General features: G+C 34.7%; 2 protein-coding genes across 5 annotated transcripts; one reads left to right on the top strand and one right to left on the bottom strand.

Moving 5' to 3' along the window:
• The first annotated feature begins 2032 nt into the window (after nucleotides 1-2032).
• LOC111517647 (uncharacterized) lies at nucleotides 2033-7954 on the top strand. 4 transcript variants are annotated; one of them, XM_074179149.1, is made up of 4 exons: nucleotides 2033-4905; nucleotides 4960-5062; nucleotides 5126-5218; nucleotides 5274-7954. In XM_074179149.1, the coding sequence occupies exons 2-4, from the start codon at nucleotides 5042-5044 to the stop codon at nucleotides 6873-6875; spliced, it is 1716 nt and encodes a 571-aa protein (XP_074035250.1). In that variant the 5' UTR covers nucleotides 2033-4905; nucleotides 4960-5041; the 3' UTR covers nucleotides 6876-7954. The 4 variants fall into 4 exon arrangements, with proteins under 4 accessions (XP_074035250.1, XP_074035241.1, XP_074035246.1 ...); XM_074179140.1 differs by having other exon boundaries at nucleotides 2033-4071; nucleotides 4147-5218; XM_074179145.1 differs by having other exon boundaries at nucleotides 4960-5218.
• A 2762-nt stretch (nucleotides 7955-10716) lies between these two features.
• LOC141484014 (uncharacterized) lies at nucleotides 10717-12193 on the bottom strand. Its single transcript, XM_074179155.1, has 2 exons — nucleotides 11959-12193; nucleotides 10717-11664 (listed from the first exon to the last, which is right to left on the bottom strand). Exons 1-2 carry the CDS (start codon nucleotides 12191-12193, stop codon nucleotides 11513-11515), a joined length of 387 nt encoding a protein of 128 aa, XP_074035256.1. The 3' UTR covers nucleotides 10717-11512.
• Nucleotides 12194-12530: the final 337 nt, after the last annotated feature.

Raw genomic sequence — 12530 nt, 5'->3', positions numbered from 1 at the left:
TTCATCAATCGAAAAACCTGTCTTCTTTAATCTTTGAGCTGTTTCCACAACTTGTGTAACGTAAGACTCCATGCTATCACAATTTTCTAAACGTAGAGATATTAAGGCTCGTAATAAATAAATCTTACGTGAAAAGCCTGTATCTGCATACATGGTTCTTAAAGTAATCCATAACGACTTAGCATCCTGGCTGTCTCGTACATGAACATACAATGACGGGTCAATGGTAAGCACCAACTTTGCTCTCGCCTTATTTTGTAGAGTAGTGTCGGTCTCGGCACCACTTAGACACTTATCTAGGCCTTCCAAAATAAGAAAATTTTCGACGGCAAAACTCCATTCGTCGTAATTGTCTCGCCCCGTCAATTTTGGCACATCCGACGAAAAGTTCATAGACGTAGCCGCCATTGTTCTTTACTTACACGATACACGACGTAAAACCCGTAACACTTTCAGCTAAAAACTAAAGTTTTCCACCGAATTTACAATACCCAACACATTGCACAAGTGGCTTAAGATCTCGACGGGCTCTGGGCCCATAAACTGTTGTTTTTAGCAGGTCAATTACCATGAAAATGTGTTGGAAAATCTGTATAAATGAAAAACTGTTTGCTCGTGTTCTGTTTACTTTTTTCTTTTTTTTTATATCAGATATATGTGACATAGCACTGAACTGAAGTTTGACGTAAAACCTTTTACCGATTACAGGAAAAACACGATCGATAACTTAGTTTCCTACTACCAACAAGCAGAGCGCTACACACACGACCCGAACTGTCTGCTCCGGTTAACTAAGATGTTCAATAGATGGCGTCATATGCTCTATTTTTAATATTAATACAACAATAATTGCTTTGTCAGCTAAATTGGATTTAAATATTATGCATCTTGATGTAACCACAGCTTTCTTAAATGGTTCTCTGAAAGAAAAAGTATTTATGGCGCTGCCAGAAGGCTTGATAGCTCCTACTAATAAAGTTTTAAAGTTGAAACGGGCAATTTATGGCTTGAAACAATCGTCAAGGGCCTGGTATGAAAAAATTGATAATTTTTTTATAGAGCTAGGGTATAAAAGGTCAGAACTTGAACCATGTTTATATATGAAAAGTGATGGCTGTTTAAAGACATACATTGCCTTATACGTAGACGATTTTTTTGTTATTAAAGATTTAGGTCAAGCAAAGAATTGCTTAGGTATGAATATAACTGTTGATAAGGAAAAAGGAGTAATAAAACTTGATCAAGAACATTACATTAATATGTTGCTAAAGAAATTTGATATGCTAGAATGTAAAACTGTAAATACCGCAATGGAGAAAAATTTAAACATTAATAAAAGTGAAATATGTAAAAATGATTTGCCTTATCAACAGCTCATAGGAAGTTTAATGTATCTAGTAGTATTGACCAGACCTGACATTGCATTTTGTGTGAGTTTCCTGAGTCAATTTAATAATTCTCACAATGAAAATCATTGGAGTTATGCAAAAAGAATTTTAAGATACTTAAAAGCAACAAAAAAGTTTGGGCTTATTTTTGAGAAACAAGATGCAAAGTTGGAAGGTTTTGTTGATGCTGATTGGGCAACCAACACTGTAGACAGAAGGTCATATTCAGGATTTTGATTCAAATGTTGTGGTTCTGTTATATCGTGGGAAAGTCAGAAACAGAAAACGGTTGCTTTATCAAGCACTGAAGCTGAGTACATGGCTCTCTCTGAGTGTGCAAAAGAGGCCATCTACTTAAGAAATTTGTTAAATGAATTGACAAATAGTTTAACTTGCATTGTGTTGTATAACGACAATCAAAGCGCACAGTAGTTGTCTATAAATAATACTTTTCATAAGAGGTCTAAACACATAGACATTAGACATCACTTTATTCGTGAAGCCATTGCAAATAACCTTGTTCAAGTTAAATATTTACAGACAGCTGATATGCCGGCCGATATACTCACTAAGAGTTTAGATACTGTAAAACATTACAAGTTTTCAAGTTGTTTGGGTATGAATAATATTTTAACCTAGTATAGTGCCATCTTGACGCACCGTCATGTATCACTATGTTTGTCTTTGTTCTTTTATGTATTCTTTTCATAATGAATAAATGAGCAGTCTGTGCTGATAACTTGTTACGTGCGCATCATTTAATTTTGCAATAAAAAGAAGGTAAAGACACAAAGTAGTTAAGGTAATTTAGTTAAAGGCAATAGTATAGAGAGTAAGCTTCAATAATTTTTTTTTGTAACTGATAAATGAATCAAAGAGTATTTAACTCGTATATCTAAGGATAGTTACGAAATATGAGTTAGGAATTTTCGAATATGCTAGAAGTGAAGTAGTAAAGTTACTGACGTTGAATAAAAACGAAATGACACAAGATTATAGTGAATTAAAAATAAAATATTATACGATTATAAGTCGCGATGGAAACATATTGAATGTTAACCATCTCTTGAGTAGGTGGGGAGGATTGTAATGCGCCGAGAAAAATTGAATCATCGAAAGTTGCGCGCGCTGCAGTTAATTAACGAAAGAGCCGAGATTCCCATAATATCAATTTAAACTAATTGAAGGAAATAACATGCCGACGAGAGTCACCGAAATAGGATTATAAATTATGTTAGCTGTCAAGCAGTATCGGCCCGACAAAGGGTAATTACTGAAAACATATAATTTCACCGCGAGATTAATGATCGATTGACATTTACGATCTCAGGTGGTCAATTGTTTGCACGATAAGCCGGATATAAAAGAAGCTCCGTCTAGCAAAAATATTCATTCAAGTTCTGATAGTCAAAACGAAACCATGTGCGTCAGTAATTCGCGAAATAGTAAAGTTCTTCGATATTAGTGACACCCGAGTAGTACGTAACAATGTGAAACACAGTGCCAGTTTTGAAAATTTGAATGTCCAAATTGGCACGCTAAAAATATTGGCAGGACTTTAGTATTTGGGATAACGCCCACCAGGGGGAGTGGCATATCAATCGAAAGGGGACGATGAGAGGAACACAATGGTATGGGTTTCATCGCGAGGAAATGACAAAAAATATTTTTATTCATATTACTCTATTACATATATTTTGGTTTGAACTGACTTTTTATACATTTAATGAGTTCTAAGAAGGGATCCAACGGATTGTGACGGACTTCCCGACGCCAGAGATATTCGCACATGTGCATGGCCAGGTCATCACCACTGTAACCACGCTCTTCCAAATCGTGTTTCAACCATTTCCAACTTCGTTCTATTGTCTGAGTGTGTGCACCGGTTTGTGCAGCGGTCCTTTAGTTTTCAGGGCAGATCTCTAATCTATAGCCACCCTCTCTATCGATCATTCCGAGTATCCAATGGCCTTCTCTTTTACGACCTCGGTTGTACTTTCTTTTTCCAACTTTGGTTTCATCGATCTCTACTATATGACCGACACCTCCGATCTGGCCTTCTTTGTAGACCTCGTTCAAGGCCACCATACAGACTTCTCGACAATATCAGTACCAATCAGCTACAGTGGCACTCGATGTCTCGTAGTCACGGATATTACTCTCTTTGATGGCTTTCTCGTAATCCATTTCATTGGCGAAGCAGTATATCAATGTCACGGCCTTTTCGATAGGCATCGACAAGTGCTCGAAGAATGTCTCGGCTGATGCGCTTTGGTTTATTCTGTGTTTCAGACACCGCCATCGACCTAAACCATGATCTGCCTCCCACATCATTTTGTTCGTTCGACAACTGCGACATATTCTGTCTTTTATCGGCGGAAGCAATTCTTGATCTCTTAACCATTGAAGACAAGTTTCCCTGTCTTTAACGACTTCGTTCGCCAATCGTATCAGATTCATCTGGAATGAGATTCACATTATTATCATATATATACTTCACCGTTGTGTTCTGTTGTTTGTGTTGTTCGTGTTGTGTGCGCTAAATAGCCTGCCCCAACCGGGATTCGAACCTGGTACCTCAGCCTCGACAAGCAAGAGCGCTACCACTGCGCTAATGAGACTGAGGTGACAGACAAAAATTAAAACTTGTATTTGAATTTTCAGTTAGGTTAGGTTAGGTTAGGTCAGGTTAGGTTAGGTTAGGTTGGGTTGGGTTAGGTTAGGTTAGGTTGGGTTAGGTTAGGTTAGGTTAGGTTAGTTCATGTCAGAAAATTTTGACATTTTTCAAATTTTTTTCCTCTTATTTCCTCGCGATAAAACCCATACCATTATGTTCTTCTCATCGTCCCCTTTCGATTGATATGCCACTCCCCCTGGTGGGCGTTATCCCAAATACTAAAGTGCAGCCAAAATATTATCTCCAGTAAATTTAATTAATGTTGGCTCTCCGAAAATTGGTGGCCTAATATTAAACAGAAGATTATTGCATTCGAGAGAGAAAGTTTTCAATATGATCTTGCAAATATTCTCTTGTGAATATAAATAAGAAAAAGCCGAAATAGTGGGCGCTGACTAATCAATGTGCTAATTCTATGTTGAATTGAATACAATTCTGCACAAACTCTATGATCTTTTCTGTGTTACAGATGTTCTGTGTTATAGATGTCAAAAATGTATAAGTAGCAGTGTTGCCAATGAGGGGATAATTGTCCGATTTGAGGATAATTTCGAGTACTTGGGGATTCTGAAATTTTGCGGATAATTTTCGGACATTTTCGCAGTCGCGGAACTAATCCTGAACGTTTTCAGAGCAACTTCACATGCGCGCATGCGCTCTTTAAAATTTGTCTAGCGCGCCGAGGAGCACCGTGAAAATTACTAAATGTTCTGTGTTTTGACTGTTTTGTGATCTAACCTAACTCATCTCACTCCAACTAGTCCAACTGTCAACTGTCGATCTGTAAAATAAATACCGGAAAGGCGGGAAAATATGTTGTCTGCTTTTAAATAAATTGAAGTAAGTTAATTTATTGTGAATTTTGGATTAATCTTAATAAAATCGAACTCCTAGTTCCTTATAGATTGAATTGTTTCAAAGGAGCTCGTTATAGGTGAATATCACTGAAACTGTGTTTGATTGAAGTCAAAATATAATGGATAGGTGGCTGCATAAGGTAGATTTTACTTTGCAAATTAATTTTAAAAATATCCAGCCTTTTTGTTTTTGCATATTTCAGTCTGATTCGAAGAAATATAATGATCTAGACCAAATACAAACAATCACTTCTCAAGAAGATCCTGATGGTGATGGTGATAGACAAGAGATGAATGTAAGAAGGTAAAGGCTATAAAAAGTTTTAAACGTATTAAACTGAAATGTTTAAGACTAAGAACAAGAACACATCATCTGCATCATCATCTTACGACTCCGATTCAGAACAAAGTTCAACCCAACGACCGACACGAAAGGTGTTGAAGCGAACCCGAAAGGATACATTTACATCTTCGAAATTGAGAAAATATAAGTTTTGTACCAACTGGCTGGAATTACCCGAAATGAAAACTTGGCTGTCTAAATCTAAATCAAGTGCAGATCCAAATGGACATGAAATGGCTTTTTGCAAAGTGTGTAAATGTGACATTTTGGCACATAAGAGTATTTTGAAAAAACATGCATTCAGTGAAAAACATGAAACGAACTTGAAACAAGTGAGTAACAACACAAAGCTCACTGACATTTTCAAAAATAATTCCTTGGAAACAAATATTAGAAATGCAGAAATAAAGCTGTGTGGGCTTTTAACTACAAACAATTTGCCTTTTCTTTTAATGGACATATTGTCTCCTCTACTTACCAATATATTTCCAGATTCACAAATTGCTAGACATTTGTCCATTAAAAGAACAAAGGCAACAGCTGTAGTTTACGAATGTGGTAATATTTTTTTAAATAACTTATACAAGAAGCTACAGGAACCTGGCTGTTTTTTTTCACTAATATTAGATGAAACAACTGATATATCTGCTAAAAAGCAGTGTGCATATTCTGTTATATATTTTGATGAAGAAAAATATAGAATAGTAAATAGATTTTTTGATATCACTGAAATGGAAGGAAGTACAGCAGATGATATATTCACTTCTTTACTACTAACACTTCAATCAAAAAATATTCCATTTTCAAATTTAGTGGGTTTTGCATCTGATACTCCTAATGTAATGGTAGGACAATACCACTCAGTTTTCTCATTGATGAAAGATGTGAATCCTAATATTGTGTGTGTGAAATGTTCCTGTCATATGGTGCACCTGGCTGCTTCAAAAGCTTGCTTGAAATTACCGCGATCTGTAGAAGATCTTCTTCGCAACTTGGGCAGTCATTTCAATAGGAGTTCAGCAAGGCAGCAAAAATTCAAAGAATTTCAAATATTTTTTCGAACAGAAATTCATAAGATTCTTTCTCCAGCGGTGACACGTTGGTTATCGTTGAAGGCATGCGTCGATCGTGTTCTCGAACAGTATGAACCTTTGAAAGCCTATCTAAGAGAAACAGTCTTTGAAGACCCTTCTATCACTACTGAAAACATGTTGACTACGATGGACAATGAATTTACCAAGCTTTACTTAGAATTCATGTCCTACAGTTTGGATCTGTTAACTAGTTTTAATTTATTATTCCAATCTGAGAAGCCCCTTCTTCACAAAGTGAAACCAGAAACAGAAAAATTATTGAAAACTTTGTGTAGTAATTATATGGAAATATCTTCCTTCAAAAAACAAAATATTTTCACTATGAATCATAGAAATTCAAGAAATTTTGTACCTTTAAATAATATTTATTTAGGAATTCAAGCAAGTCAAAGTTTAGAAACCATGAAACAGAACCCTGATGTGAAGGAGAAAGATTTAGAAAAATGTTTGACAACTATATTAGAATTTTACATTGAACTGGTTTCTAACATAAAGGAGCGCTTTCGTAATTTATGATATTCTTACAGTAGTGGAGCCTTTGAATGCCCAATCGTTCAGAACCAAATCTTTAAAGCATGTGTTAGATAGATTTCCTTTTTTAAATGAATATGTAGATATTCAAACTCTTGATAATGAATGGAGACAGCATGCTCTTTTAGATTATCAAGCATTAAATTTGTCTGTTAGTAGTGCTGATCAGTATTGGAAAACAATTTTCAATTTAAAAAACAGTGCTGATATGCCGATCTTTCCGAATTTAAAAAAAGTTATGTCCATGTTACTCATACTGCCATTTTCCAATGCATCGGTTGAAAGAATTTTTAGTGATTTATTCAATATTAAAACTGACAAGAGAAATCTTTTGAATACGTCTAATTTGAAGGCTATTCTTGCATCAAAGGAAGGCATCGAAACTAGCGGAGGCTGTGTTAATTTTGTACGTGATAAGGATATGCTTAATGCCAAAATATGGCAGAAAAAATGAAAACATTTTTTGTGATTATATCAACTGCAATACCTATTTTATATTTCTCTTATTTGTATGTTACATTTTGTCCGTAAAGTTTATAATATTAACTATTACATATTTTAAGTTGAAGATTGACAAAAAAGTTTTTGTTTTGTCCTGTTGTAAGTAAATTTGTTACTATCTGCGTTAAAATGTATCTATTTTGAGTTTAAGACTGGCTGAATTTTTGTTTTTATTTCTTAGTTAAGAATTATGTTTTTGTTTGCTAAAACCAAAGTGATATTAAAAGATTTATTTCAAGTTGAAACTTATAAAGAAGTTTTTATTTACGTATTTCGTACACTTTTATTTACATGAATATACGGTTCTTTCGATTGCATCGAAGTGTACTAAGTGTAGCACTTTCCTACATGTGGTGTAAATTACACTCGATTGTGGTATTCGTATGCTGATTGGATTCAACGATTATGCACTAGAAAGAATGGTCCATTTTTCTATGATGGCACTAGAAAAGCATTGAACGGAAAGTCAAATTATTCACCAAATACAGGCACGACAAAAAATTTCACCAACAGGAAGAAAAACCGCTGTCAAAAAGTATAGACAGGCCTGGTGACAGGTTACAGTGGTGACGTCAAATGATCTCTAAATTTGTCCAATATACCATGAGCCATCCTTTGTTGTATCTGCACTAATCTGCAGTTGATTCAAAATCTGGTGTGAATTACACTACACCTCACCACAGAACACCTCAGGTTACCACACTACACCTTGAAGCAATCAAAAGAACCTATAGATAGGCACAATTTTCGAAATTGGCGCGTTTTATTTGGGAAAAGTTGAATGGGATATTTGCGGATAATGTCATTCTACTAGGGGGAGAATTGCGGATAATTTCATGATACTAGTGGGATAATTTTTATATTTGACATTGGTAACACTGATAAGTAGTGTAGTCGTAGTCGCTCCTTGTTTGTGTGTATGTATTCTAAAAATGGTCGTTCATGTTGACTAACCTCTTTACATTTTTCTTATTAAACTATTACAATAAGTTGCTTCATTATTAAATTAGCTGTGCTACAACATTCTACAAGTAAACTCATATTACGTTAATCTCTGAAATAAAGGTATCATTTGATCTCTCCCTATGCACCCTGCTGAAATGTTTGATTACCGCAAATTATAATCTTGTGTCCTTTACGAACTGATTACCTTGTCACAGTTTTATTTTGTCATTTGTTCTGTTTTGAGGTCAACGACTATTTAAACCTGAAATTAATACTTTCATGAAGGTTTTGGGATATTTTAATACCTTGTCATTCGTTTAGTTCTCATTTAGTGACTAACAACTATACAAGGATATATTTCAACGCATTAGTTATATTCGAATCCTCTAAGGGTTCTGTGCTCTGTACGGTGAATTGTGTAGTGAGGGTGTTCTGTGACTTTGGTTCCATGAATGTCTTGCCGCCGGGATTCAAAATTTTTTGTGGTACTTTTGGTAGCCATTTTGCTAATTTTGGAATTTTTGTCCAAACTTCTCGATTTTTCGGATTAGCAAAGTAAGATCATCTTCTATAAGAATAGAAAATCGTTTTATACTTGGCATTTGGATGCTGGTAAAACATTCAACTCACTTGTTGGATTCAATTTCTTACGGAGAACCGAATCTTACTGATTTGAATCTTGGCTTCTTGGAGCAAAAGTAAACCTATAGGCCACACGACATCAAAGGTGAGTTGGTATTTATCAACGAGACAACTCATACATTCAGAGAATGAGCTTGATTATTCTGTCCAGACATCACTTCCAGTGAACCGTTACCATCTAATATGAATTATTTTCATTTTAGGCCTTCTTTTATCTGGATATCATTTCCTCATGTTAGTATTTCTGTAAGACTAGACATCCTTGAATGAATGCTTAGTACAGTAGTAGCAGTAGTTGGTAGTTACCCGCTGTTGAGCCGATCACAATTGTTGTACCGACAGAACACTGCAGACCTAAGTTCGGAATTCTAAGACCATTCTTGTTCTTCAAGCCACCTCGAGGGAGACGCACACAGATAAGCTTAGTTATTAAGATAAGGCCAAATAACTTATCAGTGACTAGGTTTTCGATGATTGATTTATTACCTCAACAAAGATGTATGTTCCTCAAACCTGCCCAAAAGGGGCAGGGTATATGCTTTTATGCATATGTAGATGAATGCATTCCCTCAACCTACTGCTAGCTGGCGATATAGCTATATCTAAGGTAAAGTATAACTTCAAAACAGCAACGTCTCAAGTATTGAAGAGACATCCTCCTTTCTTCTTTGGAGAGCCTGGGTTCATTACAGCCTCCTTAGAATTGAAACATTTGTGCTATAGTAAGATGTCTAAAAACCCTGGTGCATCTACTCATACCTGCAAAAGTTTGGGGTAAAATGAGGGATTTATGGCTAACTTGATTAGCAGAGATCAACGCCGTTTACGCCGTTTCAGATGGCGCAAGCAGTCATTACAGTAAACTGTAATCATAGACCACACAGGGTGTATTTATTTGTATTTATATTTAATTCTACATTCATTTTTCATACTGTGTTTTTAGGATAACTTAAGAAGTGAGTTAATGAATTTTTTGTGTTTTAAGTGTTATTGACGAATTGTCAGTATTAAATCGAAAGATAAGTGTCCAAGTTCTGGTGAATTATTAGTTGAAGTTTCAACCCAAGCAAAGTTTTGAAGAAATTTCGTGTAATTTCTTGATATTTCAACTCAAGAAATGTTGGCAGATGTTATTATGTAGTTGACATTGGTTGTTTATCTGAACGAATTCCGCAAAACAGGTGGTAAGTATAAAGATTATATACTTGAATACATGTTTTTAGTATGGTATTGGAATGGAAAAACAACTGAATAATTCACTAGATTACAAAGAAATATTCGCAGTGAATTCTTTGTCGAACTTTTCGATTACCTGTTAAGAGATCATTTTGATAAGCACCAACTTTTAACCGTTTTTTTTTTTTAATTAATAATAAAAAAGTTTCCTCATTGATGCATAAAATTTGGAATAAGCGGTTTATATACGAAGAACAATGTAATGAGTAGAAACACAGCTGTTTTCTAATAGATATTCAACCAAAATACATCTACTCATAGTGACTATGGATGTATGTGTATCACACCTAGCAGTTCTACTCATGAATCAGGACATTGACTTTCTTATATATACACATCTCGTTAAGTACACAAAATCACTCTAGAGAAATAGCACTACAGTCCCACCTTGAACTCGTCATGCAAGCCTTTGGGTTCTGCAAATAACTTGAGAGAAATTACAAGGCAAAATTAATTAATTTACAATAGATGTAAGATGGTCAATTACCTTCCGTTGATCATCAGATGTATTGAATTACTTCTTTGGTTCAGAAGAATGTGAACTATTTATTGTCTGTAAAAGTATATTAAAGTTTATAAGATTTCTGTATTTATAATTATTGAAATTTACAGTTCCAGCATAAATTGAACAAAGTTTAACCCAAATATCTTCCATTATTATTATTTTAATTTGATTTCATTGAGTCATATTTTTTGCTATGATTGCATGTGCAGGTCATCACTGATAGACCAATTTGACACTTGACCCCCATGCCAATTAAAATTTTGAAAAAAGTTGAAGTGCTTCCCCCAGCCATCTATCGAGCAATCAGTGTTTTTTTTTTCAAAAAATAGTATCGGTAATAGCCCCCAAACGTTTTTTTCATGTTTCTACGTCAAACCGTTCAAAAGTTAAGTTAGTTTTTTATCAGTCTGAGGTGAAATTGTATTTAATATCCTTACCAGTGGTAAATTAACTTCCAGTTTCCTTGTGATGGGATTTCTTTTATATTCAGGTTCCCACAAAAAGTAAAATACTGTAATGTTCAGAGAACACCATGGTTGAATTTCTGCAGACTGCATGAAAGTAGTTTAGTGTCTTTTAGAATACAAATACAAAATGTCTTCTGATATACTTTAATTGCTTACTACAACTTTTTACATTGAGTGTGTGAAAGAGTTCTTTTTTTCAAACAATGTGATCATCAATTATGATACTGGTAGTTTTTTGAAAATAATCAATCAAATTTTAAAAAAAACATACAGCTGATGAGAGTGTCACATCTCAACAGATATTTTCAGATTTTTCGAAATTTGACTCACAGAAAATTGTATTTTTTAAAGTTTTTATTTTCCAGGGCTCCTTCCAGGGCTCTTTCATTATGCTCTTTAGCACAGCAGATATTCAATCTAGAGATCAAATATGCCCTTAGTGCCTCTCTTGACAATTCTTCCTTGTGGTGTTCACAACCTACAATATTTTTGGGAGAAAAATTTGACAATTTGATTAAAATTACTGGAAAGCAATTTCTTTTAAGTTCCCTCTCAAAAACACCTGATATTATTGTGGCTTCAACATCGTGAAGAAAGCTATTAATGTTTTGTGATGGTAATGTTAAAAATCCTCTGCTCTTGTTTCTTATGAGGGAATTGAATATTTCATTTCCCTTCCCCAATATCGAATCCACACATTCTCCACATTTGGTGTTGTCTTTAATTTTTTTTGCAACATATTCACAGAAATAAGCAAAAGCTTCATCAATACCTGAGAAGTCCTCTTCAATTTCGGAGATAGTTTCTTCTATTTCAATATAGAATATAAATTTTTGCTGTTTTTCTTTCAGATCTCCAATATGAAGAAGGGATTTCATCATTTCTCCTCCACTAACATTACTTTCCCTGGGCGGTTTTATCAGAGAATAGAGGGACATTAGGCGGAATATTTGTCCAACTTGAATTGACTCGGGATGAGTATTGCATCCACCTGCAGCTCTCATCATCCCAAAAATGCTGAAAATGATATCAACAAAGTTGATTGGAATTGTTATGGATATGTGAACATTATCACCTCCAAATGATCTTGGTTCAATCTGGATGTCATCAAGTATTTGAAACCAAAATGGGGTTAGGAATATTCTCTAGTTGAATACTGCTAGAATTTGCCAATGGATGTTTTGTGACAAAGTGTGAATCGGGTAGAATACTTCAGGATGGACTAGGAGAAATGTTTAGTGGAAGTTCAGGAGCGGTTTCACTGAGAAATAAAAAATATCAAAATACCTATTTTTATTATAAAAATGACTATCACATCATGTTCACAATAGAACTTGTCTAAAA

This window comes from Leptinotarsa decemlineata, unplaced genomic scaffold (genome assembly GCF_025532065.1).
Source record: "Leptinotarsa decemlineata unplaced genomic scaffold, Ldec_3_MD MMD2_P_RNA_scaffold_14, whole genome shotgun sequence".
Classification (NCBI taxonomy): domain Eukaryota; kingdom Metazoa; phylum Arthropoda; class Insecta; order Coleoptera; family Chrysomelidae; genus Leptinotarsa; species Leptinotarsa decemlineata.
This window is presented reverse-complemented; position numbering and strand designations above follow the sequence as displayed.

Bases quoted from the DNA above. Each gene is read 5' to 3' on its own strand.
- LOC141484014 (XM_074179155.1), bottom strand. From the start codon at position 12,193: ATGATGAGAGCTGCAGGTGGATGCAATACTCATCCCGAGTCAATTCAA. The intron at 11,665-11,958 runs GTATTGATGAAG...AAAATATTGTAG, and splicing joins AATTGAAGAGGACTTCTCAG to GTTGTGAACACCACAAGGAA.
- LOC111517647 (XM_074179140.1), top strand. From the start codon at position 5,042: ATGGATAGGTGGCTGCATAAGGTAGATTTTACTTTGCAAATTAATTTT. The intron at 5,219-5,273 runs GTAAGAAGGTAA...GAAATGTTTAAG, and splicing joins GTGATAGACAAGAGATGAAT to ACTAAGAACAAGAACACATC.